General features: G+C 46.1%; 2 protein-coding genes across 5 annotated transcripts in view; both read left to right on the top strand.

Moving 5' to 3' along the window:
* The window catches only part of Sf3b3 (splicing factor 3b subunit 3), a 41,317-nt gene extending 31,974 nt beyond the window's left edge, over positions 1–9,343 (top strand). For both annotated transcript variants that reach the window (XM_057753772.1, XM_057753774.1), the window contains exons 18-26: positions 1,542–1,716; positions 3,078–3,283; positions 3,378–3,534; positions 4,635–4,760; positions 5,296–5,508; positions 6,145–6,243; positions 7,458–7,601; positions 8,096–8,200; positions 8,768–9,343. In XM_057753772.1, the coding sequence (XP_057609755.1) occupies positions 1,542–1,716; positions 3,078–3,283; positions 3,378–3,534; positions 4,635–4,760; positions 5,296–5,508; positions 6,145–6,243; positions 7,458–7,601; positions 8,096–8,200; positions 8,768–8,908 (1,366 nt within the window). In that variant the 3' untranslated portion in view covers positions 8,909–9,343. The remainder of the gene's footprint in view (positions 1–1,541; positions 1,717–3,077; positions 3,284–3,377; positions 3,535–4,634; positions 4,761–5,295; positions 5,509–6,144; positions 6,244–7,457; positions 7,602–8,095; positions 8,201–8,767) is intronic.
* A 4,407-nt stretch (positions 9,344–13,750) lies between these two features.
* Positions 13,751–25,178, top strand: part of Il34 (interleukin 34) — a 54,625-nt gene continuing 43,197 nt past the window's right edge. For all 3 annotated transcript variants that reach the window (XM_057754191.1, XM_057754192.1, XM_057754190.1), the window contains exon 1: positions 13,751–13,915. The gene's annotated coding sequence lies outside the window, so the exon portion shown is untranslated. The remainder of the gene's footprint in view (positions 13,916–25,178) is intronic.

Genomic DNA, 25,178 nt, shown 5'->3' with positions numbered 1-25,178 from the left:
TTTTGTTGTGGTATATAATTATATTTGTGGTGTGAGAGAATGAATGGAATATACTATACAGCACTCATGGAGGTCAGAGGGGAACCCTTCGGAGTTGGAGTCAGTTTTCTCCCCTTCCTCTTTTCATGGTTTTTAGGGATTGAACTCAGGTTTGTCAAGCTTGTACACCCAGAACCTTAGCCTAGGGGGCTGGAAAGATGGTTCAACAGTTAAGAGCACTGGCTGCTCTGCCAGAGGCACTGGGGTCAATTCCCAGCAAATGGCAGCTCACAACTATCAGTTCTGGGGGACCTGACACCCTCATAGAGACATACATATATGTAGGCAAAACACCAATACTTAAAAAATAAAAATAAATCTTAATAAAAAGGAATCTTAACCTGCTGGAGCCATCTCTTGATACTGGTGTTAATGTTTTTAACAATGCTGCAGTGAAAATCCTGGTGACTGTGTCAGTCTGACTGTGTTAGAATGAATTTTTGGCTATGTTACTTAGAGCAGCATGTTTCATTTGCCATGTTAGAGAATTAAACTTGCCAGTCTTTGTGCCATTTCCTTAAAGACCAGGATCTTTTTTCTAAATTGTCTTTCTCATATTTGAAGTTTAATTTACAGTTGGCAACGTATCTCTTTCTAGCTTGCAGAATTTTATTTGTAATGTACATTTCATGTATATTATCACTCATCCACTTGGGTGTCTGTATCTTATTGGAAAGAATGTGTAGGTCTTGGTGCTTTTTGATTCTTGCATTGTCAAAGATTTCCAGAAGCCAGGGTGGTTCTTGTTCAGAAGAGCATCCATCTTATTTTATGAAACATGATAAGTAAGGTACTCAGTCACAAGGAGAAACCGCAGGTGGCAAAAACTTGTTCAGCTGTTGTGATTCATTATGCCTCTGTGGAAAAACATGTTTTTGCCACGTGCAGCTTGTTCTTGTGATTGAACACCTTACTCATGTAACTCTAAATTAATTGTCTGAGTCTCTGAATAAAATTGACTATTGCATGAGAGTTTAGTCTCCATTTTCCTAAGTTCAAAAGGGGCGAGCATTCTCCACCTTCTTTTTCAAGACAATATCTCTCATTAAAATGAATTTGCCAGTTGTCTAAACTGGCTGCTCTCAAGCCCCAGAGATCCTCTTGTCTCTTTTTTGTTAGCACAGGTATTAATAGGGCCCTGCTTTTTACATGGGTTTTGGGATGCATCATTCTGGTTCTCAGGGTTCCATACAAACACTTTACCAACTGAACCTTCTCCTTGGCCCATGAACTTTATACTATTGCATTAACTATGGAATGAAAAATTTTGACAATTTTAATATATTTTCAGTGAAGAAAACAAAATTGCAGTGAAAAGTTGGGATGTGTTGCCAAAGAGAAACCTTTCTGATTTTGTCTTTTAAGCTTAGAGAGCTGTCATCTCATGTTGCCTAATGTCACTGTTAGAGCCTCCACAGTGTGTGTTGTGGCTGGTCATGGCTCGTCTCATCAGTTACTAGGCTGAGTGAGTGACTTTTTTACTCCCCTGTCTATTACTGTAGGATTTTGGCATTGGAGAAACTTGGTGCTGTCTTCAATCAAGTAGCCTTTCCACTGCAGTACACACCCAGGAAATTTGTCATTCACCCTGAGAGTAACAACCTTATCATCATTGAGACAGATCACAATGCCTACACTGAGGCTACAAAAGCTCAGAGAAAGCAGCAGATGGCAGAGGTAATTACTCTGACCTCCAGAGGTGCAGTTTTAAAAATGAAATTGTTAGAAAAGTTGAAATTTAAAACATTTATAATTATCTTCCTTCCTGCGCCCCCAGCCTGCCCCAGCACACACACACACACCTTGGAAACAGGGTCTCAGACCATAACTCTGGCTCACTGGGAACTCTGAATGACTCTGCTCCCCAAGTGCTGAGATTATTTGTACGCCATCACACATAGCTGTAGACTTTTTTGTTTTGGTTGGTTGTTGTTTTTTTTTTTTTAATATTTATTTATTATGGATACAGTATTCTGTTTACATATATGCCTGCAGGCTAGAAGAGGACACCAGACCTCATAACAGATGGTTGTGAGCCATCATGTGGTTGCTGGAAATCGAACTCGGGTCCTTTAGAAGAGCACGCAATGCTCTTAACCGCTGAACCATCTCTCCAGTCCCCTGGTTGGTTGGTTTTGCCGTGCAGTGTTGGCTGTCTTGGCACTCGCTATGTAGAGCCAACTACAACTAGCCTTGAATTTACAGAGATCCGCCTGGCTTCACCTTCAGAGTGCTGGGATTAAAGATGTGCATCACACCCGACTGGCTGTCTTTGTTACTTTTGAAAGAACCAAGCTTTGTATATGAAGTGATATAATGCATGTCTGACATCCAAAGCTCTAGGTTAAATTCTTAGGAGTACAAAATAAGGCTAAAACCATAAACCAGGCCCTTTTCAGGACCTTTAAGTGAAGTTCTTTGCCTGGTTTATTGCTTTTAGAAGCTTTTTTGTGGCCTGGGACAAATATGCTGGATTACTCAAAATTCAGCTCCCTCTTTGGAACTGCTCTTTAGTTCTTGAACCTCCAGAATATGCTGTGTTATATGATGCCTGAATTTGAGCCTAGAGAGCCCAGATTTCCCCTATAGTACCAGCTCATCAGAAACTGTTTGCCAACTAGACCAGCCATGTGGGAACCATAGCCAGTTTAAAGGAAAAGAGATAACTGGTCTTGGCCAGGGAAAGCAGAGAACACTTTTGAAAACAGGTTTTCATTTCTGGGTTTTTTTGTTTTTTTTGGGGGGGGGTTCTTTTTCTTTTTTCAGAAATTTTTGGCACTTCTCAGATATCTAACTACTAGTATTTGGATTTCCTTTTAGTGATCTCCTTATTTGCATTTCTCGTTGAATTTTATTGTATATTTGAGTGGTTGAGTGCAGACATGAATATGGTGTTCAGTATCTTTTGTAGGGGCTGGGGTTCTGACTCAGATTGTAGACCACAAGTGCCTCTGCCAGTGGAGCTGTCTCAACGCTCTTGAGGTGACAGACTTTTTACCACTTCTCGTTTCTTACCTCTTCTTGCTTTTTGCATTTAGGAAATGGTGGAAGCAGCAGGAGAGGATGAGCGGGAGCTGGCTGCAGAAATGGCAGCAGCATTCCTCAATGAAAACCTCCCTGAATCTATTTTTGGAGCTCCCAAGGCTGGCAATGGGCAGTGGGCCTCTGTGATTCGTGTGATGAACCCTATCCAGGGGAATACGCTAGACCTTGTCCAGCTGGAACAGAATGAGGCAGCCTTCAGGTAGGATGTGAGATGATCTGGGTGTTGGTAGTGTGATTGAGGGTTCTTGGGGTTTTGACTAATGCCTGCCTTTTCCTTCTTTGCCTATTCGTAGTGTGGCAGTGTGTAGGTTCTCCAACACTGGTGAAGACTGGTATGTGCTAGTGGGTGTGGCCAAGGATTTGATATTGAGCCCTCGCTCTGTGGCAGGGGGCTTTGTCTATACATACAAGCTTGTGAACAATGGAGAAAAGTTGGAGTTTTTACACAAGGTAAGAACCAGCTTGGTTTTTTGTTTCGTTGTGATTCTCTTCGATCTTATATTTTACTAGATTCTCCCATTTTGTGCTAAACTTCTGGGTCAGGTCTTTGGTTTGTGGGTGGGGGATTAGGTGTTTTGTTCTTGTTTTGAGACAGTCTCGCTTTGTGAGACCCCATAAAGATCTTCCTACCTCTGCCTTCTGAGTGCTGGGATTACAACACCATGCCAAAATGAGTTGAATCTTTTGGACAGTAGCTTGTTGACTAATTCATCTTTGGGGAGCATGTGGAACATACCAGGACCTTCATGCTTGAGTGATGTTCCTGTGCCTGGCGCAGGAACCCTGGCTTCTCACCACCTACAATGGTGAGAAACACAGTGAATTGGCCCCTTGTTTACTGTGTTACTAAGCAGGCAGCAATCCGTGTCTAGAATTCATCATCAGCTAAAGAATTAACAGGTTCAAGGAAGTTACTCTTTAATAGAACAGTTTTAGTTTGGGAGAACAATAAACATTCTGTATATGATGCTGGTTATTGCTGCACAGTGTGAATACATTTAATGCCACTGAAATATATTCTCTAAAATGTAATTTTTTTGTTATTTATCTTTTACTACAATCTGACTAGTATTTTATGTACTGTCGTCTATTTAACAGTATCTGAATCTGATGCTTCCCCTAGGGAATATAAAATGTCATGCACTTTATGTTAAACATCTCTGTCTTAAAACTAAGGTGTCACTTTTCAGTAGCATTCTCATCCCTTCACAAACCTCAGTTGCTTCTTCAAGCTTGACTTTGCTGTTAGTCGTGCTGTTAGCAAACTAGTACAGGCTTCTGAGCAGCACTTCCCAGACAATGAGTATGCCTTACTTGTGGCATCTCTTGCTGGGTAAAATGTAACGTGTAGGACCTTTCTACTCAAATGCACTGTTTTGTGGGGACTAAGTGCTGCATGTGCGATTTATTTGTATGGTGAGCAAAATGACACTTGCTGTCTGTCTTCTTGATGGCCGCTTATAGAAATAGTTCTGTGTCAAGGGTCGAGTGAATGTATTGTTGGCTGTGTGTTCTCTGAACGCTGCCATGACATTCTTTTCCTTTCATAGACTCCAGTGGAAGAGGTTCCTGCTGCCATTGCCCCATTCCAGGGCAGGGTGTTGATTGGTGTGGGGAAGCTTTTACGAGTCTATGATCTGGGGAAAAAGAAGTTACTTCGGAAGTGTGAAAATAAGGTAAATGCACTGCTGTGGGCAGGATGATGGCACCAGTCCTTAAAATCGTTATTTCATTAGGAGGATCTTGAAAAAGAGACAGTAGATGATCTCATTTCTTGACTCCTCCAAACAGAATTGGATTTCTGGAACCAGCCTAGTGGGAGGAGAGAGCTGATTCCTGAAGGTCATCCTGTGACTTCCATATGTGCATATGCATGTGCACATACACAATTTAACATTTTTAAAGCCAAAACCACAGAGATACCCTGTCTCGGAAAACAAAAAACAAAAAACAAAATTTTTTTTAAAGCCAAGCAAGGACTAGGTATTGTAACCGAGTGGTAGAGCACATGCCTAGTGTGTGTATTGCCCTGTGTTTAAACCCAGGACCCTATTCCCACCACCACCCCAAACCATCTGGGTACTTACTATAGACTGTTATTTAATGTTTGCAGACTGTATATTGTAGTTGAGGAAACCTGGACTTTTACGTTCTGGATTATATATTCTCAATTCAAGGATTATACAAATTGCTATCTTTGTTTTTCCCTAGCATATTGCCAATTACATATCTGGGATCCAGACTATTGGGCACAGGGTAATTGTGTCTGATGTTCAAGAAAGTTTCATCTGGGTTCGCTACAAGCGTAACGAGAACCAGCTCATTATCTTTGCTGATGACACCTACCCCAGATGGGTCACTACCGCCAGCCTTCTTGACTATGACACGGTGGCTGGGGCAGACAAGTTTGGCAACATTTGTGTGGTGAGTTGGTATTGGTTCTTTGGTGACCATGACATGTGGGAAAGCTGGCTTAGTTTGTGGTGTGTTTAAACAAAGGAGCAAAGGTTATAGTCTCTAATTCAGAAAATTAAGTATAGGTATAGAGTTCAGTCCTATTCCAGTCCTACCCTTAAAGTCTTTATATTCAACCTGTCCTACCTCTCTGGGAAACCTTAGACCCTGGTTCACCTTCATTCTCTCCTCAGGACCTGGTTCAGTAATGATGAATTCAAGCAAGGTGCAGTGCCATACACCTTTGGTCCAATAAGCAAAAGACAAAGGCAAGCAGGTGCCTATGGTTTTGAGACCAGCCAGGGCCTGAATAGTAAGACACTGTCTCATAAACAAAGATGAGTTTAGTTTGAACTAAGTATTTTTTTATCTTTTGCCAATTTTTGATATGTGGTTTTCAGCCAGCTTGATTTCTTATACATTTGTGGTCTGTTTTTGCTCTTAGCAGTGTTGAACCCTTGTTTGTGTCTTGTTCCCTGTGGCTTCTCACTACGAAACAGCAGAAGACAGGCTCTGTCTAGGTTGTTTGCTAAGACCCGGGGCAAATGTGCTGGTGAGCTGGGTAAGCTTGCACAGGACCCAGTCTAAGATGGTATCCCTTTTTAGGTGAGGCTTCCACCTAACACCAACGATGAGGTTGATGAAGATCCCACTGGAAACAAAGCCCTGTGGGACCGGGGCTTGCTCAATGGGGCTTCACAGAAGGTAAGATTGCAGAAATAGCCCAAAAGAAAGCACACCCAATACCTTTTCTGTGGTCTTTCATTTGTAATGTATGGATATTGCGGTTTTCATAAGGTGATCATATCACCATCCCATCTTTATAAACAAAATTTTCTTTTTCTTGTTATGGTTGTTGTTAGGACCTGTCCTGGAACTCAATCTGTAGACCAGGTTGGCCTTGAACTCGCCTTCTTCTGCCTCCCGAGTGCTGGAATTAAAGCCATGTACAACCACTGCCTAGCAATAAACAAATTTTTCTATTTACGATTTATTTTTATTATTTTTAATTGTGTGTGTGTGTTGTAGGTATGTGTACATGAATGCAGGTGGCTGTAGAGGCCAGAGGACTCAGGTCCCCATGGAACTAGAGTTTATAAGTATTTGTGAGCCACCTGATATGGGTGCTGGGAGTCGAGCTCCAGTCCTGGAAGTGCAGTGCATGCTCTTAACCACTGATCCCTTTTTAAGCCCTAGCATGTATGTCTTTAATAAACATCTTGATTTATTTTTTTAAAAAAACAAAAAACAACAAACAAAAAGTTCTACTTATCCTGGCACCTGGGTCACTGAGGTGGCGGGGTCAAACCTAAAATAGTGATGGCTTAGTGACTTTCTTTCTTTCTCTCTTTCCTTCTTTGGAAAGAATCCCAGTGTCCAATTACCCCGAAATGTGCTGTATAACACAACCCACCTGTACTTGCCTAAAAAGGTTTTTAGGTGGTAATTGATGGTTGTAAATTATCTGAACTTTGTGCTTTTGGAACACAAAGCTTTAAGTGATGAAAAAATTTTAAAGCATCTTTAGATTTGTTTTGGTTTTTTTTTTATTTTTATTTATTTATTTATTATGTATACAATATTCTGTCTGTGTGTCTGCAGCCAGAAGAGGGCATCAGATCTCATTTCAGATGGTTGTGAGCCACCATGTGGTTGCTGGGAATTGAACTCAGGACCTTTGGAAGAGCAGGCAGTGCTCTTAACCTCTGAGCCATCTCTCCAGCCCCTTGTTTTGGGTTTTAAAGGCTGGCAAATGGTGCTAAGGTGTGACTTGGTAGAGGGTTTGCCTGGCGTTCATGCCTGAGGCCTACAGTTCCATCTCTAGCACTACAAGGGGAGAGGTGTGTGATATGCCTGGAGGCTCTTAGAAATACAGAACAGAATTGGGGAGGGCTTACCAAACTGTTTTTGATTTGCAGGCAGAGGTCATCATGAACTATCATGTCGGTGAGACGGTGCTGTCATTGCAGAAGACCACACTGATTCCTGGAGGCTCAGAATCACTGGTCTATACCACGTTGTCTGGAGGGATTGGCATCCTTGTCCCTTTCACATCTCATGAGGTTGAGTTCCCACATTTCCTTTTCCTTATTCTCAGATTGTTTCTTGGTGTTGAATCTGCCTAGGATAGTAAGCTGTTACTTATAAGTAGTGTTCTGGAAATTGTATGAGGTGGCAGTTAAAGTGCCTGGGAAATAGAATCTTGAATTCTTTGAGGAAGGTCCTCTGTGCCGTGATGTAGGTACAGGGTTATATTCTGAGCCCAAAGCCTCAAAGCAGCAGTCCAGAGACCAGGAACAATAACCTGAGATTGATGTTTCATGGGACATGTTTGCTTGGCAAGAGTCAATGACTTGGAATTGGGTGTGGTGGCACATAATGCCAAGACTCAGTAGGCCACTGTCCAGATGATTTCAAGTTGAAGGCCAGACTGGACTGTGTAGTGAGACCCTGGCTTTTGAAAGCTCAATGCCCTGTCTGTACTTTGTTATGGAAAGCATAGTCCAGCAGTTGAAATCACTTCTTTCTCAAAGATAGATTCTGTTTCTTCCTTTAGGACCACGACTTCTTCCAGCATGTTGAGATGCACCTGCGATCTGAACATCCCCCTCTTTGTGGACGGGATCATCTCAGCTTTCGTTCTTATTATTTCCCTGTTAAGGTAAGTTGGAAAGGGAATCCTAAGCCCATTTACTGACCTTTTCTGTTGGCCTCTTTTTTTTCTTTTTTCTTTTTTTTTTAAATATTTATTTATTTATTATGTATACAATATTCTTTCTGCATGTATGCCTGAAGTCCAGAAGAGGGCACCAGACCTCATTACAGATGGTTGTGAGCCACCATGTGGTTGCTGGGAATTGAACTCAGGACCTTTGGAAGAGCAGGCAATGCTCTTAACCTCTGAGCCATCTCTCCAGCCCCCTATTTTTTTTTTTTTTTTAAATCAAGTAGTTCTAGCTCAGTGTAGTGGTGCATCCTATAATCCCAGCATTGGAAGGCTGGTAGGAGGATCATGAATTCTGAACTAAACTGGGGTATTTATATAACTTGTCTTTGAAAATCAGTTGGGTTATACTCAGTGGTGGAATATTGTAGTCAGACAAAGCTGCACTGGGTTTTGCCAGTCTGAACAATGGCTACTCGGGTGTGAGCATGAGTATTTTCATAGTGTGTACCCTTTTCTTTGGACATCTTAATTTTGTCCTTCTCTGACTCTTCCATGTCTTAGAATGTGATTGATGGAGATCTTTGTGAGCAGTTCAACTCCATGGAACCCAACAAGCAGAAGAATGTCTCTGAAGAGCTGGACAGAACCCCACCTGAAGTGTCCAAGAAGCTTGAGGATATTCGGACCCGTTATGCTTTCTGAACCCATCTTCATCTGGGGGCTTGTCAGATAGCCCCTCTTTGTTCCCATCACTACTGTCTGGCTTCTGCCGCATGGCAGGAGAAAAGTGATGTGACAATTAAGACTGCGATGTTAAAGCCAATAGCTCTGCACCCTCAACTCCTCCTTTGGAACAACTGGTTCCCCTTATAGTTGGCACTGAGGTCCCCTCCTCAACATAATGTGCTTCAGGGTGGAACACAGTATTCCTTATTCCCAAAGCCATCCCTAAATTCTGGCTCTTGTCTACTTTTGTACACACTCTTAATTTTCATTGTTTTCCTGTAAATACAGTTTTATACAATGTTGCTTTGTGAGATGGAGGGAGGCAAGCTAGGGTGTAGCCATGCTGGTTGCAATGTGGCTTAGTTCTGCCCTCTGAACCCTCCCGGATATATAAAACTAATTTTTAAGGTGGCCAGCATCAGTGTGTCTTTTTCTGGGGAATGATAATTCAAGAGAAAAGTTGAAACAATAACTAAATGTTACTTCTAGGTACCTATGTAGACATCTTGGTTCTAGTGGTTTCTTAAGCCTCTTTTTGTTCTTTGCTGTAGAGGTAAAACGTGTGCTCACCAACCACGTGAGCATAGCCCCTCTTACTCTTGGATATTGTAAAGGGGTGCTGTTCCTTCCCTTCAGATCTTTGCTACTCTGAAGTCTTAAATTTAGCATGCATGATTCCCAGATGGGGAGTCTGATTTCACAGTGCTTGCTTAAGTGGCTCCCGAAATTTTGAGTCTGGTGATTAGGAGTCACTGAGTACAGATGAACTCACATACTAACCTACCCCTGGAGACAATCATATGGGCCATACATAGAGACACATAGATGACCTGGGGGAGGATGTATCTGCAGCACATATCTTGGCCAGGTTGCAGATTGGCCTTGAGTGCGTACATTAGGAAGGACTACCTACTGCCATCCTTTTGGCCCCAAGTGACCTACTTTCAGAACTCTTCAAGCCATAATTGGAAATTCCTCTAACCGGCCAATTTTATGGAAAGCCCTAATCTTTTTGTTTGTTTGTTTTGTTTTGATGTTTGGTTTTTTTTTCGAGACAGGGTTTCTCTGTGTAGCTTTGGTGCCTGTCCTGGAACTAGCTCTTGTAGACCAGAGCTGGCCTCGAACTCACAGAGATCCGCCTGCTTCTGCCTCCTAAGTGCGTGTGCCACTACTGCCCGGCTGGAAAGCCCTAATCTTTAAGGCAGCTCTCTAGCACATTGAACCTGGAGATAACCAACTCACTGCTGGTCTCAGTGTATAATAAAATAAAAGTTGAATTTCTCCACTTGGCCACCTAAATTGACTAAACTGTCTACATCTTATCTGGTAAGAATCGTGACTGGGAGTAGTTACACATAACTTAATTTTTGAGTGCTAGTACTGGCTTCCTCAACGCAGTAAGCAAGTCAGGCTGGCCTGCTTCTGCCCTTCTAGTGCTGGAGTTGCAGATGTGGACTGGTTCCCAGCTTTGTAGTGTAGAGTGGGTTTCTGATACCTACTGGGTCTGGCATTAGAAATCTCAGTTCTGCTGGGCCCTGGTGATGCACACCTTTAAACCCAGTACTTGAGAGGTAGAGGCAGATGAATTGCCGAGTTCAAGGACAGCCAATGATACACAAAGAAACCCTGTCTCAAAAAATAAAGTACCCCTATTTAAAACAATCTTTAATAAGTGTGTAGCAAATGGGTGAGGCTGAATTATTTAAGGATACCACCATGGCCAGCTCAATGGATTGAGCGAGTAGGTAAATGGGGAATTGAGAAAAGAGGGGGTCATGTAGGTTTGCTCTTACCCTCTAAATCCCCTGCTACTTGGATCTGAGAGCAGATGCAGTGCTGCTCAGCTGCCTCAGCTCTTCCCTGACCTCAGGGCAGGGGATTTGCAGATGTTGCTTCCTTTGGAAGATGTCTTGCCAAGAATAGCATTCCTGTGGGGAAGGGGTTCGAGTTGGACTGTGCCTGGAATGTTGCTGTTTTTGGTTTGTGTAGATGCATTGCTTGCAGGACAGCTGCTAGGGCTGGGAATGTACTCCAGGCCTGCTGCCTCACAGGGAGAGGGCGGGCGTCCCGGATGCCGGGTGCTCTCAACTCAGTCTTTTTTTGAGAGCCGGAAATGCTGAGGTATTTTTTCATCTACCCAGCTTTCAGGATCTGTTAATTCTTTAGTTCTGTTTTTCTATTACAAGTAGAAATGCCGTGTTTGCATGAGTCATCCACTTGTTCATTTACATATGAAATACTGTACATGTGTACATTTTAAGTTTATTCATGCTTTAAATTAATCTCTTGAAAGCTTGTCCACTTTGGATACTGTTGGAGAGCAGATAGCTAGTATGGGCACATGGCAGAGACTGAGCACTTAAGCTTGGCTCTTGGTTTTCTGGGGACCTGAGTTCTAGTGAACTGAAGCAACAGTATTAGCTGGTTGTCAGTTTGAACCAGCATAAGCAAGAGCTGTTGCTTGGAAAGCTTGAAAAGCCAGCATTGGAAATGTTGGCCACTGAGAGTAATGAACACCAGTTCTATCCTGGGTCTGTTCTACCTCCAGGTTGGAGGAGAGTGTCGGTGACCTGGCAGCCTCCCACTGAGGATGGAGCAGAGTAAAGAAGCATGGGACTCTGAGTCTCAGAATTTAAGGGCCAAGTCTAATTTCCTCAGGTCAAAAAAGCACAGTTTGGGAAGTTTTATGAAAAATCAGGAAATCCTGCATCTAAAAATTGAGGCAGGGTAGGCAGCCAGTAAGAAACCTGTCATTCAGACCCAGGACTTGTCTACATAGACTGCTGGTATCCGCTCAAGAACCTCGCTTTTGAGTGTTTGAGTCCCGTGCAAGTGACCTAGACCTCACTAGCTGTGACTGGCACTTGTTCAAAGCAAAACAGCAAGTACTAGTTGGAAGTTGGAAGTTACAGTTTCAGGAAAGAGGTTCACTTTGAGGTTGCTGAAGGGCTGTCTTCAGTTCAGCTCCACCCGGACAGTCAGAATCCAGAGCTAGCCTGCCTCTTTCTGGCCACTGTCTGGATCTCATTTGCAAGCCACGCACAGACTCACCCAGCAGACCCCTTCTGTGAGCAAAAATATTGAAATAAGAGGTTTTGTTTCCTGTTTTTACGTTTTACTGTTTTATGGCACATACTGGCATGTGTAGGTGTGTGCATTCAGGGAACAACTGGTAGAAGTAATTTGTCCACCACGTGGAACCTTCGGGTCAAACTTAGATTGTCAGGCTTGGCAGCAGATGCCTTTACTGGCTGAACCGTCTTGCCAGCCCACGAATTGCTTTTGGTAAGGTTTGGGAAGATTTTCATAGGCTCCTTTTGAAAATCCATAGTAATGTGTAATCAGGACATGGGGATAAAGACAAGTACTAGATTTGCTCTAGGCCTTGGACTGGCGCTGTCAGACACACGGGACTCTTGCCCTTAAGTAGCTGGTGCTGTAACTAGAGAAGACAGCTTTACCCACGAAGCCTTGAAAAACGTCTGCGAGAGACCATGTGGCAAAGAAATCCTTGGAAAAGCACTGGACAGTGGAATCCGCTAACTTGAATGTGACTGTTAACAGGGGCGCTGACTGTCCTGAGGGTGGTCCTGGCTCTGTTAGACCTGCTACCACCTCCGTCCTGAACTACCGGCCTAGAAATGGGACACCACACCAGCTCTAGAGCACAACAGTGCTGTCCTGTGGCTGTGTCCTCATCTCTACCTCTTCTGCCTGACAACGCCTTGGCAGAGCTTCTGTGCAGGACCTGCGCAGTGTGGTTCACAGTGGCTGCTGCGAGGGGGTGGGGGTGGGGAATTGGCTGGATAAATTCCAGTGTGGGCATATTGTCTTGCTGCAAGTTCAGGGAATCCAGTTTTCTCAATCTAATTAAGAAAGCATTTCTTGAACAACACTCATTAGCATTTAGAATAGGGCAAGCCCTTGTGTCCAGTCCAGGATTCCCAGCCTAAGCTTGGAGTCAGATGTTAACTGAGTGGGCCCTTACTGGGGAAAGCACAGCTCCCTCCCTTGTTTGATAACGTGATGCCTTCAACACTCCACCACCACCATTGTGATGTCTGGTGCTGGAGGGGCTGAAGGATCCTTTGGGGAACAGGGGTAGCTACCCCTAACCATTCCAAATACAGTCATAAAATTAGGGCAGTGCGGCAGCACACACCTAGAATCAGCACTCCAAAGCAAAGCTCTAGACCAGCTTGAGCTACATAGCAAGTTTGAAACTAACCTGGGCTACACTGAGACCTTACTTTAAAAAAGAAAAAGTTGGCTCTAAAAACTTAGCAAAGAAAGTGGTGCTGTCCTTGCCGCATAGAGCCAGCCACTCAGCCTAGTCACTACTACCAGGTAAGCAAAAGTGACTGGGTCTACAGGTGTGGCTGAGACTCCGGAGGTTTCCACGAGGGCTGTCTCGGGCTTTGTGATTAGACCTCGGTAACCAGCTGTGGGATCTTGGGTAGATACACCACCCTGAGCTCAGTTCCCTGTCTGTAGACGGGGTCAACTGGGTGCTCAGCAATTGAGACCCCAACAAACTCCCCTAGCCACCGTCAGCTATGGTTCAGTGTTAGAATGAGAGAATCTTGTCTGATTCGGGTACTCTGGAGAGGGCCTGGAATTGTCCCTAAAAACCAGTTCAATATACAGAGAAACGAGGGTTGGATTCTAAAGACACCCCCATACTCACCCTCAGGGCTGTCTGTCCCCTTGCCTTGGCTGTGTTTGAGACTCCTACTCCATACTCCAAGACAGGCTGGGGCCATGTGGCCCCGCCCCACCAAGCCCTTGCTGGCTCCCGTTCTAGAATCAAGTCTGAGCTGCTGTAGCTTGTGTTCCCCACCCTCTGACGGGAAGACTGGATTGTAGGCTGAGGGGCCGTCACGGCCTCTCCCACAGGACATTTACTGCCACAGTTCCAAGGCACCTGCTCCAGGCCTCCAGCTTGAAGCTTCCAGCAGTCCGGAGAAGCCCACGTTCTGGCAGGTGAGCAGGGAAATGGCCCTCAGGACTTGGTTTCATATGGCTGCTGTCCTCCCCAGTCCCTGATGGATGCTTCTCCCTCACCAATTTAGCTGCTGTTTCACTCTGCTTCAAGTCAGAGAGACTTGAGCTGGAGTTGACAGGAGGGTGCTGACAGAGAAGCTCAGAAATGCTATAGACTGTCTGCTGCGGGCTTTTAGTCTTAACCTTTGCTTCGGCAGCCTTGCTGGAGAAAACCAGAGCCATATAACTCAAATTAACTTCCCTGTGTGGCCGTGTGAGTTTTGTCAGTGAGCAAACCCACATTCTGAATTGGTTTTGGCTTCCAGAGAATGGCAGATTGCCTTAGGTCTGTACATCTTAATGTGCTATGTGCATGAATTATTGCTTGTATGAACCTCCTAGTCAAAAGTTAATTGAGGATAGCTGGCACGGTGGTACACACCTGTAATTCCAGCACGTGGGAGGTGGAGGTAGGAGAAGTAGTCATCATTGGCTACTTAACAAGTTCAAGACCAGCCGCAAAATAAAATTTAAAAAAAAAAATCTTTAAAAGAAAGGGAAACACGGGGCTTAAGAAAGAACTCAGTTGGTAAAACACTTGCAAGGCACTGAAGACCTGGGTACCTTCCCTAAAACCTGTGTGAAGAAACACTGGGCATGGTGGCATGTTCGCAATCCCATGCTGGGGAGGTGGGGACAGTGGGTCCTTGGGGCTTACTGGCTGGGCAGTCTAACCTGCTTTGCTAGTTCCGGGTTAGTGGGAGACCCTGTCTCAAAAAGAGGTGGGCAGTGACTAAGGAATGACACACGAGTGGTTCTCTGCCCTTGACATTGCGACACACATGGAAGAGCGGCAGAGGAGAGCCAGTGTTTCTGAAATGACAATAAAGTTCTATTTTTACATTTTTCCCTTTTTAAAACTTTAGACAGGGTCTCACGGTGTAACCCTGGCTGCCCTAGAACTCACTCTGTAGACCAGGCTAGCTTCAGACATTGTGTGCATCTGCCTCTATGTCTGGCATAACCATCATTTTAAGGATCTAGGGGGTACTTGCCCCATTAACAAACCAAACTCACAGTGTCTTTGCTCCCCATGAAGCTCAATTGTTTCTCGATGGTTTTGGAACCTAATTTCCATGGAGGACTGTGGAAATATTCTGGCCTTTTTATCATCACTGCTCTTTTTCCTTTTCCCCAGAGTGTATTCTCCACCCAGAGCAAACACTAATGAATACTTGGGGCAAAGGGCAAGGACATTTTTGTGATGCTACTCACATCGTACATGAGTTAGCTCCTTCACCAGGAGTCACAAGACATAATTATTCATTTCTGAGCCCTTGATGCTGGGGTGGGATGAGAGGGGACTTTCCCTCTCAGGCGATTTTTCAGGAAAGAATTGGGAGCAATGTTGCATAGTGTTTAATAGCTTGGTAGTGTTTAATAGCTTGGTTTGTATGCACACAGCTGACTGATCTTGAATTTTTACCTAATAATGGCTGTTGTTCCTTGATTTGAATGTACAATAGAGATTAGAAAGTTTCTTGGGGGCTTTGGGAGGGAGGTGTATTCACAGTGCGTCTGGCTTACCTCATGCTCCCGGAAGCATCCAAAGGGCTCTTCTAGCCTGGGACTGTCCCTGGGCTGTTACCAAGCTGAGCAGGATGAGAAGGTCTGGGAAGGGCATGTTCTTTCCAGACCTCTGAACTGAGTAAGGCTTGGTGGCTGATAGAGGACTTTTTTTTTTTTTAATTGACCTCTTGTCCATCCTGAGGTCAGAAAATTGGTTGTCAGGTCTCAAACCTTTGGATGACCCCTGGCTCTGGCCTCCCTCCCTTTCAGGTCAGGAATTCATCCTTCACTTCTGTATTAGTTACTTTTCGTTTGCTATGGTGAAATACCATGACCAGTGGATTTAACTGGCCTATGGTTCTGGGATATGAGAATCTATAATGGCAGAACAAAGGAATAGTGACCAGTGAGTTGAGCAGCAGCTGAGAGCTCACATCTAGATCCACGGGCAGGAGGCAGAGAGCTCACTAACTAGAAACTTTGGAGCCCACCCCTAGTGACATACTTCCTCCACTTAGCTCACACCTCCTAGTCTTTTCTAATATTCCCACCAACTGAGGATCAAGTATTCAAATGCCCAAGGCTTATGGTGGACAGACATCCCATTCAAAACACCGCACCATCTCAGCCATCTTCCACAGCGTGGGACTAAGTGATCTCGGAGAAGTGGGAAATCCCAGGAAGTCCGTAGGTGCCTCTTTGGGTCCCCACAGTGCAGCTGCTGTGTTGTATTGCGGGGTATACATGTGGTGCAGCATAGTGAGCCTTGGCTCTGCAACCAGTTAGGTTGGATGGATCCCCCTGCAGTTCGCACCACTTGTTACATCTGGGAGGCCATGGGCCATCACTGCACATACCCAGCTGCCTTATCTGTGACATGGAAATGTGAACACCTGTGCACGGTTGGCATGAGCCAACACAAGTAAACATCTGCTAGTTAGCCCGTTATCATCAAAGCTTTGGGGAAGGTACCAGAATAAACAACAGAGACAGGTAGAGAAACGCATTCATCTTCTCAGTCAACAAACTTGTGAGGGTAGGTGGGGATAGTATTGGGGACCCAGGGTGAATAGGGGCTCTTCCGCTTTTGAAATAGTCACGGAGCTTGTATGTAGAAAGTAGGGGTGGTGATCCTGTCCTCTGGGTCTTGAGGAAAGCTCTGTGCTATGAAGAATGCATAGCGGCGGATGAACAGAGACTAGGAGAAGGAACAGGGATAGTGAGGGCTAACACTGAGTGAGTTTGGGCTAGGATGACAGGTTCTGGTAGGCTCCCAAGCTGGGCAAGGGAAAGGGGGCAGGGGAAGACATGAGGTGGGTCAGTGGGAGCCACACTGAAGAACACTGGAGAAGAAGTGAGAATTGCAACTTGACCTCCCTGAGATCCTGTGCTGACAACTTCCAGGCGTGGGATGGTGTTGGGGACCTGGAATGCAACCAGCCTTCTCCCATACCTCAGCTTTGGTGACACCCAAAATAAAGAGCTGTGGAGCGTGGGAGCCTAAGGAAAGGCCTGGCACAAGGAGGCATGCCCTGAGACTTGGGTACTGGGACTCTGGAGATCTGGTTCTAGCCCCTCCACCGGAGCACATGGATCTCTTTAGGTGAGAGCTTGGGACAAAGAGTTTCTTACAGCAGTTCTGGAAGTCTTTAGGAGGTCTCTGGAAGCCATGGCTGCTGCCATCTCTACTCTAAACCCCTGCCCCTGAGACTGCACTGTCCTGGGGCTCCCTGACTTGGCTCTGGGAGAAAGAGACATCATGTCTGAAAGTGCAGTCTGTTCCCTGAATCTGGAAATCTGAGAACTCTGGTCCCCAGGCCTGGAACAACCCCAAGGGAGTTCTGTGTTCTGGTGTCATGCATGCTTATGTGTGAGAGCCATGTCCCTCAACTATGGGACATCTCTTGGGACCTGAGCTGTACTTGGCCTGGGAACCTGCCTCTTAAGCTTCCCAGAGATTTCCATGCTCTCGATGCATGGTGGCCCGGAAGGGGAACCAGCCAGGCTGCCCCTGGGGCCCTCTCCAGGATGGGGGATGTGCCTAGGTTGGGACAGGACATGGCTTTAATTAGGAAGGTCCTGGTGATGAGTACTTCCTGGCAGCCACAGAGGAAGAACAGCCCCCACTTTAAAGCTTGCTGGGGGTACTGACCCATCAGATTTCACAGCACACGGCCATACAAGATCACACAAGCAGGATCCAGCTCCTGTCTGGCCTGGCCACTCACATATCCTCTCCAGCATCCCTTCCTTCCAGCACGTCAACAGCCAGCACGTCCCCACTCCCTTGTCTTTTGATTTCCCTGTGTCCTTGGTGTCTCTTTGCAGACAGTTTCTCGCCGGCTCATTTCTCCATTGACAGTTCTGTGGTGGTGCTGAGCATACGCATACTGTTACGCAACTGATCTTGCCAGACAGAAACTCTACCGGCTTAGCCACTCCCCAGCCCCTCTCCCCAGCTCCTAGGGACAATCTTTCTACTTTCTCCCTCTGATTTTGACCACTCCTCTAACTGAACTTGCAGTCTCTTGTGAACGGTGCACATCACTTGGCAAAATGTCTTCAAGGTTTCTCCAGCTGGACAGTGTGGCGTGGTTCTCTTCCTTTTCCAAGCTGAATGATAGTCCATTGTGTGTGTGTGTGTGTGTGTGTATACATGTACATTTTTTTGCTTATCTATTCGTTTTTTTCTTGAGGCCCCACCACACACTGCTCAAGGGTCCCATGTCTCCACATCCTTATCAAAGTTTATGTTCCGGCAGTCCTTGTTGGTAGCAGCCACCCTGATGCATGTGTTGGTGTCTCTGAAAGGCTTTTATTTATGTCTCCGCAATCACTAATGACCTTTTCATATGCATGTTGCCTATTTGTGTATGATTGTTAGCAAACAGCCCTTTGCCATCTTCTAACTAAGTTGTTTAAGTTCTCACTGGGAGGAATTCTTTATAGATTCCAAGTGTTAACCCCTTGTCAGCTAGGTCCATCCACAGCTTCTTCCCTCTGCACACTGTCACTGTTGGTTGTGTCCCACATACACAAACTTTTACACACACACGCCCCACACACCACATCTTCTTTATTCATTTTTGTTTGTTTATTTGTTTTTTTTTTCCGAGACAGAGTTTCTCTGTGTAGCCTTGACTATCCTGAAACTCACTCTGTCGACCAGGGTGGTCTCAAACTCAGTGATCTGCCTGCCTCTGCCTCCTGAGTGCTGGGATTAAAGGTGTGCACCACAACCACCCAGCTTCATTGTTTAATTAAAATTATTCTTATTTCTTTATCCATGTCTCTTGGTTAAAAGTTAATCCCATGTCAATTGATGCACAAACTTTAAATTTTGATGTAGTTTCACTTGGCTGTTTCTGCTTTGGCTACCTGCAATTTTTTTTTTTTATGTGTAAGGTAGTGTTTTTACCTGTATGCAAGACTATGCACCATATGCCTGCAATGCCCACAGAGGCCAAAACTCTGGGACTAGAGTTATAGACAGTTGTGAGCCAACATGTGGGTGCTGGGAAACAAACCCAGGTCCTCTGGAAGAACGACCAGTGCTCTTAATCACTGAACCATCTCTCCAGCCCTGCTGCCTACAATTTTTTGTATCCTGTCTGAGAAACAATCACCAAGTCCAAAGTCACAGAACCTTTCTTCTGTTTTTCTTGTAGGAGTTAGTTTTCCATCTTACCCATTCTTAAGTCTCTTATCAACTTTACTGCTTTTTATTATACGTGATTATAAGAAATACCAATCCAGGGCTGGCAAGATGACTCAGAGGGCAAAGGTGCTTGCCTTCAGGCCAGATGGTCTGAGTTCAGTGTCCAGAAACCACATGGTAGGAAGAGAAATCAGAATCCTGAAAGTTGCCCATCCCCTGTGTATGTGTGTGTCCCTCTCTGTGCCTCTCTCTCACACACACACATGCACATACACACACACAAGTCAACACATCTGAGCACACACCAAATAAATGTAATCATTTTAAAATGCTAATTCAGAGCCGGGTGATGGTAGCGCACGCCTTTAATCCTAGCACTCGGGAGGCAGAGGCAGGCGAATCTCTGTGAGTTCGAGACCAGCCTGGTCTACAAGAGCTAGTTCCAGGACAGGCTCCAAAGCCACAGAGAAACCCTGTCTCAAAAAACCAAAAAAAAAAAAAATGCTAATTCAGAAATACACAAGTATTTCTAGGCTGGCCTGTGAATTCACCTCCCTCCTGCTTTAGGCTCCTGAGTCCTATGATTCTAGGCCTGTGCAACTTTCCTGACCAGACCCTACGTCCTCACCTCTTACACTCTAACTGCACAGGAATTGTTACCAGGGAATCAAAATGTGGGTTCTCGTGCTGGAGGCCTGATATGGAGCCCAACAGGCTGGATGTTTCTCCCAGACCTTTAGGGGATGATTACCAATGCTTTGATTAGGCAGCCACACTTGGAGCAGTGAGAGCTTGCCTGTGTAAAAGCCCAGGGTCACTTGTTCACATCTCTCCTTTATGGAGTGTTTCTTTCCCTTCCTGACAGTGTGGTATGCAGAGGCCTGTAAATCCTTGCAGGAGGAAGAATTTAGAGCATGCCAACCCTCTATGTTCCACACAGCACAGTGGCACATGCCTGTGATTCTGCCTTTACTTCCCTGAATTAATTATTGATTGTATCTCTCTGAAGCTGACTGGAACTTGGACACCAGGTGTGTCTGTCCTCAAAGGAGTCGCTCAGAAGACTGATCCCTTAACCTCGCACCTCTGTCCATCTCCAGTGGGGAGGGGCAGAGTGGTAAGGGCCGGACATAAAACACACGAGTTAGTCGTGTGGGGTAGGCAAGGGTGGCGTGGGAGAAGGCAGCTGTGGCTCAGTCAATTCTCGTGGCTTCTTGCGAAGCTCCAGTAAGTCTCTCCACTTCACAGATGAAGAAATGAGGCAGGCCCAGACGGCTCCAACCACCCGTGATCATGCACCAAGGCAGGGATGTGGAAGGGCATGGAGATGCCTGGTTGGCCTCGAGCTGCCCCATTGCTCATGCCCCCACTAGATTCTAGAATCTGCACGACAGTCAGGTTCTCTGACCGAATGATAATCCAGGATTCACCTGGCAGCTGCTGGCCCCTCGGGTGGCTAAGCCAGCCCTTCGGCCAAGCTCCCACCTGCCCAAGATGCAGGCCTGGGCTCAAGTGTCGGCTTCAGGGTTAACTTGAGGGAAGTGTGAGGCCTAGGGTCAGTCTCGCAGTTCCTGGGAACCGTCTCCTTTGGTGCCATCAGCGCCTCCCTAGTTTGGCGGGTCCAGGGTGGAGTTTGGACTTTGGTGGAGTTTGGAGCCTTGGTGGACACTGACCAGCTGGGCAGTAAGGATGGGACAACAATCTGGACAGCGGCAGACAGCCTTGGGCTTGAACCCTAGTTTTCTCACCTGCTTTCTGCAGCACCTGTGGCATGGAGCCATGCAATGGGATGGAATGGTATATCTCCAGACTGCCTTATGGCTATTAAGATGGCTGCCGGGGGTGGGAGGGGACCGAGAACAATATGGAGAGATTGGAAGCACAGGCACTGTTGGTAGTACAAGGGAACATTGGCCGCTCCTCAAACAAAGGAAGAATTACCATAACTGGTAATTCCACATCTGGATATGTGCTGAAGAAAATTAGAAGTGGAGTCTCCAAGAGGAATTTATACAGCCATGTTCATAGCATGTTCACTTTCCTGTTAGTCAAGGGGTAGGAAGCAAGCTACCATCCATAGTCAAATGGGACGTGTCTGTACAGAGAATACTAGTCAGGTTTAAAAAGGAAGAAAATGAGCCAGGCAGTGGTGGCGCACGCCTTTAATCCCAGCACTCGGGAGGCAGAGGCAGGAGGATCTCTGTGAGTTCGAGGCTAGCCTGGTCTACAGAGTGAGTTTCAGGACAGCCAGAGATACTCAGAGAAACCCTGTCTCAAAAACTACAAAAAAAAAAAAAAAAAAGAAAAAAAAAAAGAAAAAAGAAAGACAGAAAAAAAAAAAGAAAATGCAGTCAGTCACATGCTCCAACAACATGGATGAGCCTTGAGGACATCACACTAAGGGAAACTAAGTGAAGTAAGCCAAATGCAAAAGGACAGAAACTGAAAAACTGTATGATCCTAATTCCACCACAAGGTAGAATGTCAGGAACTGAGATGATCAGAGTGTGGAGTCAGTTTCAGTTTTGCAAGCTAAGAACGTTCTGGAGCTTTGTTAATTTTAGCTTTATTTTGATTTTGCTATTTAAATTTTACTTTAACCTGTTATTAAACCTATATGCCTGGAAAAAAAAAGAACGTTCTGGAGAAGGGTGGGGACAAGGTTGCACAGTAACGCGAATGCTCAATGCGCCTCCTGACCTGTGTGCTGAGAACGATTCAAGGGCAAAGCTGGTGATGGCCTTGAGTGCTGACCTTCCTGCCTCCATCCGCCAAGCGCCAAGCGCTGTGGTCATCTGGGCCACCGTGCCCAGGTGACACAGTGCTGAGGGTTGGCCCCAGGGCCGTGTGCTTGCTGGCAGGCACTCTACTGACCGAGCTGCATTTCCAGATTTTAGCTTTCCGTTTGTTTTGTGTGTGCATTTGCATTTGTGTTTGTGTGTGTGCATGTGTGTGTTTTGAGACAGAGTTTCTCTGTGTAACAGCCTAGGCTATCCTGGAACTCACTTTGTAGTCCAGGTTAGCCTCACACTCACAGAGCTCCATGGTCCTCTACCTCCTAAGTGCTGGGATTTTTTTTTTAAACCCACAGTTTTATAAAAACTTCCTAGAGGGATTCTGTAGCTATTGAGAGGGGCAATACCCATGAGCGTTTGTCTAGGTCTGTGGAAAGCAAGCTTCCTGCAGCAAGCAATGTTGCCGACCTGGGCACTGAAGAGCTGCTCAGTCTTCAGCAGTTGTTCAGAGCTCGACCGCAGTCACGGGTTTGGGACAGCCTTGCTGGAGGAATGACTTGGCCCCGCACAGGGGACTGATTCCTAGTGCTTATGAATGGGTCGATTCCACGTATTGGAAAGTCCCTGGCAAGAAAGCTGGCTTTCATGGGGAGCAGTTAGCAGGGCAGAGAACTAACTATTGGCACGTGGAGCAGGCTGCCTCATGACTGCTGAGTTCCCTGTCAGTGGAAGCAAGTCGGGAGAGGCTGGTGAGCTGCAGAGGAAAGTCCCAGAGGACGTGAGGACGAAGCCAGGGTGTCCCTGAGACTTCGTGCCTTTCTGACATGATCAGTCCAGGCAAAGTTACAAGTAACAAGTGTGTGCACAGTGGAGCCCAGGTCTGGAGGAGTTGAAGACAAACCTTGACCCCAGTCCACGCACAATGACAGCTGTAACTGGGCCATGCCTAGTGCTAATGTAAACAGGCGGGATCTCAAGTCCTCTCTTCAACCACCTGACGGGCTATTACCACGTGAGAACCAGGCCTGGGGTTAAGTTGCTGCCAGAGGCAGCCAGCAGCCGGTCTGTGGGACTTGAACTCACACACTGTGCTAGACTGGAGACTCCCTGTCCACCTCTCCCAAGCTGGCTGCTCCTGCCCCCTACGCTCTTCTAGGTGCTGAGCCAGCTGCCTCAGTCGACCCTCATCCCTGACCAAAAAAGTCAGCACTGCCCGCTTCTAGCCTGGCTGGTTTCACACAATTAGTAGGTGCTGGCTCCCCTGGGAGCTAGGCTCAACCTGCTTGGTGTTACAAGATCTGATGACAGCGATGACCTTGACTAGGAGCTACCTTCTTCCATTAAATGCAAACTCCTAGGTTAGAGTGCAGTTCAGTTGGAGGCATGCTTCTAGCATGCACGAAACCCTGGGTCTGATCTTCAACGCTGCAGAAACTGGCATAAAGGTGCATGCCTATAACCCTAGCACTCTGGAGGTGGAGACATGATGATCAGAAGTGCAAGGTCTGGCTATGTGGTGAGTTCGAGGCTAGCCTGGGCTACAAGAGACTGTCTCAAATGAAAAGGTCAAAGTCCTGCCCATTGTGTTGAGTTCAGTTCGTTTTGTCTTTTTGGTAACTATGTATTTGGAACCCTGCGCTCTCGGGATGCCAAGACCAGAATTTGCTTAGCACCGTTTTATCATCTGCTGGGCTACAATGCCATCTTAATGGCAGTGATTCGGTGGCTTCCTCTGACTCTGCTCTTAGGCCGGTTGACAGTGCTGTTCATAGCCGCAATGGTGGAGGTCCAGCCGGGACGCGGTTTATCTAGAATGCTGCTGTTAGCTGGGAGTGTGGACTGAGGGGAGCTTCTCCATGCTGCTGTGCCGGGCAGGGAGCAAGGCCTCTGACAGACACTAGTTCAGGACTCGGGGAGTCCACCAGGTGACGTGGGGTGTTGGTACTGCAGATGATGCAACTGACCTCAAGATCTCTGCTGCCTGCTGGGTGGGCAATCACTGAGCGCCCCTCACTGAGGTGGGGAATTACATACATGCATACATACCCTCCCTTCCGTTCTTTCTGTGGCCGCCTCAAGGCCCTGGGTGGAGCTTTGGGAGGGATCCTTTATGATGGACGGAGAAGCTGCTTAGGGGCTCCCCCAAGGTCCCCCTGCACGGGGTGGGCAATGTTCTGTACTCTTTCCAATAGCTTTCCCAGAGGGGCTGTCCCAGGCGCCAGTGAATGATGAGGCATAGGCTGCAGACCAGCTGGACCAGCTGAGGCTGGACCTGAGCCAGGTGCTTTCCGCAGTTCCCTACGGGCAGGAAAGTGACTCCCTGGGCTGCTTCTCGGGAGACGCTGGGCGACACTGGGCAACGTTGCCGCTTGGTTTTGCTGATTGCCGCTCCCCTCTTGGCAGGTGAGAGAAAGGCACTCCTTTCTCTGTCCATGGAAATGGTGCAGGCACATCGTTGCTTACTGCCACAATAGCGTCAGAGTTCTGAACTCTTGACCCCCCTTGTGAGGCTGTCAGGAGGAAGAGGAGGTGGGAGGTGTGGGGAGGAGGCTGAGACAGATGTTGGAGGTACACGAGGTCTTGAACCCCGACTGTCTGCCTGCAAAACCTATGACATTTCCAGAAAAAATAACGTTTAAAATAGTTCTTAAAGCTTTCTTTAAAAATGAATCAAGGGTGAGGATGAGCTTAGTGGTAGAACGCTTGCCTAATGTGTATAAGGCCCTGGGTGCAATCCCCAGGATCGAAAATGCAAAACAAAACAAAATAAACTATGGATGTGGTGGTGCTTACCTGTAATCCCAGCACTTGGGAGACAGAGCTGGGAAACAAAACAAAAACAAAACAAAACAAACAAAAAAACAGGCGTGTGCCTTTAATTCCAGGACTTGGGAGGCAGAGGCAGGTGGAACTCTCTGAGTTCAAGGCCAGTCTGGTCTATAGTGTGAGTTGCAGGACAGCCAGGACTGTTACACAGAGAAACCCTGCCTTGAAAAGCCAAAAGAAATTTAAAAAAGAAGAATAAAGCCAAGCAGTGGTGGCTCACACCTTTAATCCTAGCACCCGGGGAGGCAGAGGCAGTGGATCTCTGTGAGTTCAAGGCCAGCCTGGTCTACAAGAGCTAGTTCCAGAACAGGCACCAAAGCTACAGAGAAACCTTGTCTTAAAAAATCAAAAAAATAGAGTAAAATAAAAAATTAAATATATATGTGTATACACATACAAACATGTACAGATTCACATAATTGAGCAGATTTGAAGTGGATTTGCTCTCCTCTAGGACTAGAGACTTAGAGGCTCT

Source organism: Chionomys nivalis, chromosome 21 (assembly GCF_950005125.1).
Source record: "Chionomys nivalis chromosome 21, mChiNiv1.1, whole genome shotgun sequence".
NCBI lineage: Eukaryota > Metazoa > Chordata > Mammalia > Rodentia > Cricetidae > Chionomys > Chionomys nivalis.
Note: the sequence above shows the minus strand (reverse complement) of the source record. Positions and strands in the feature narration are given on the sequence as shown.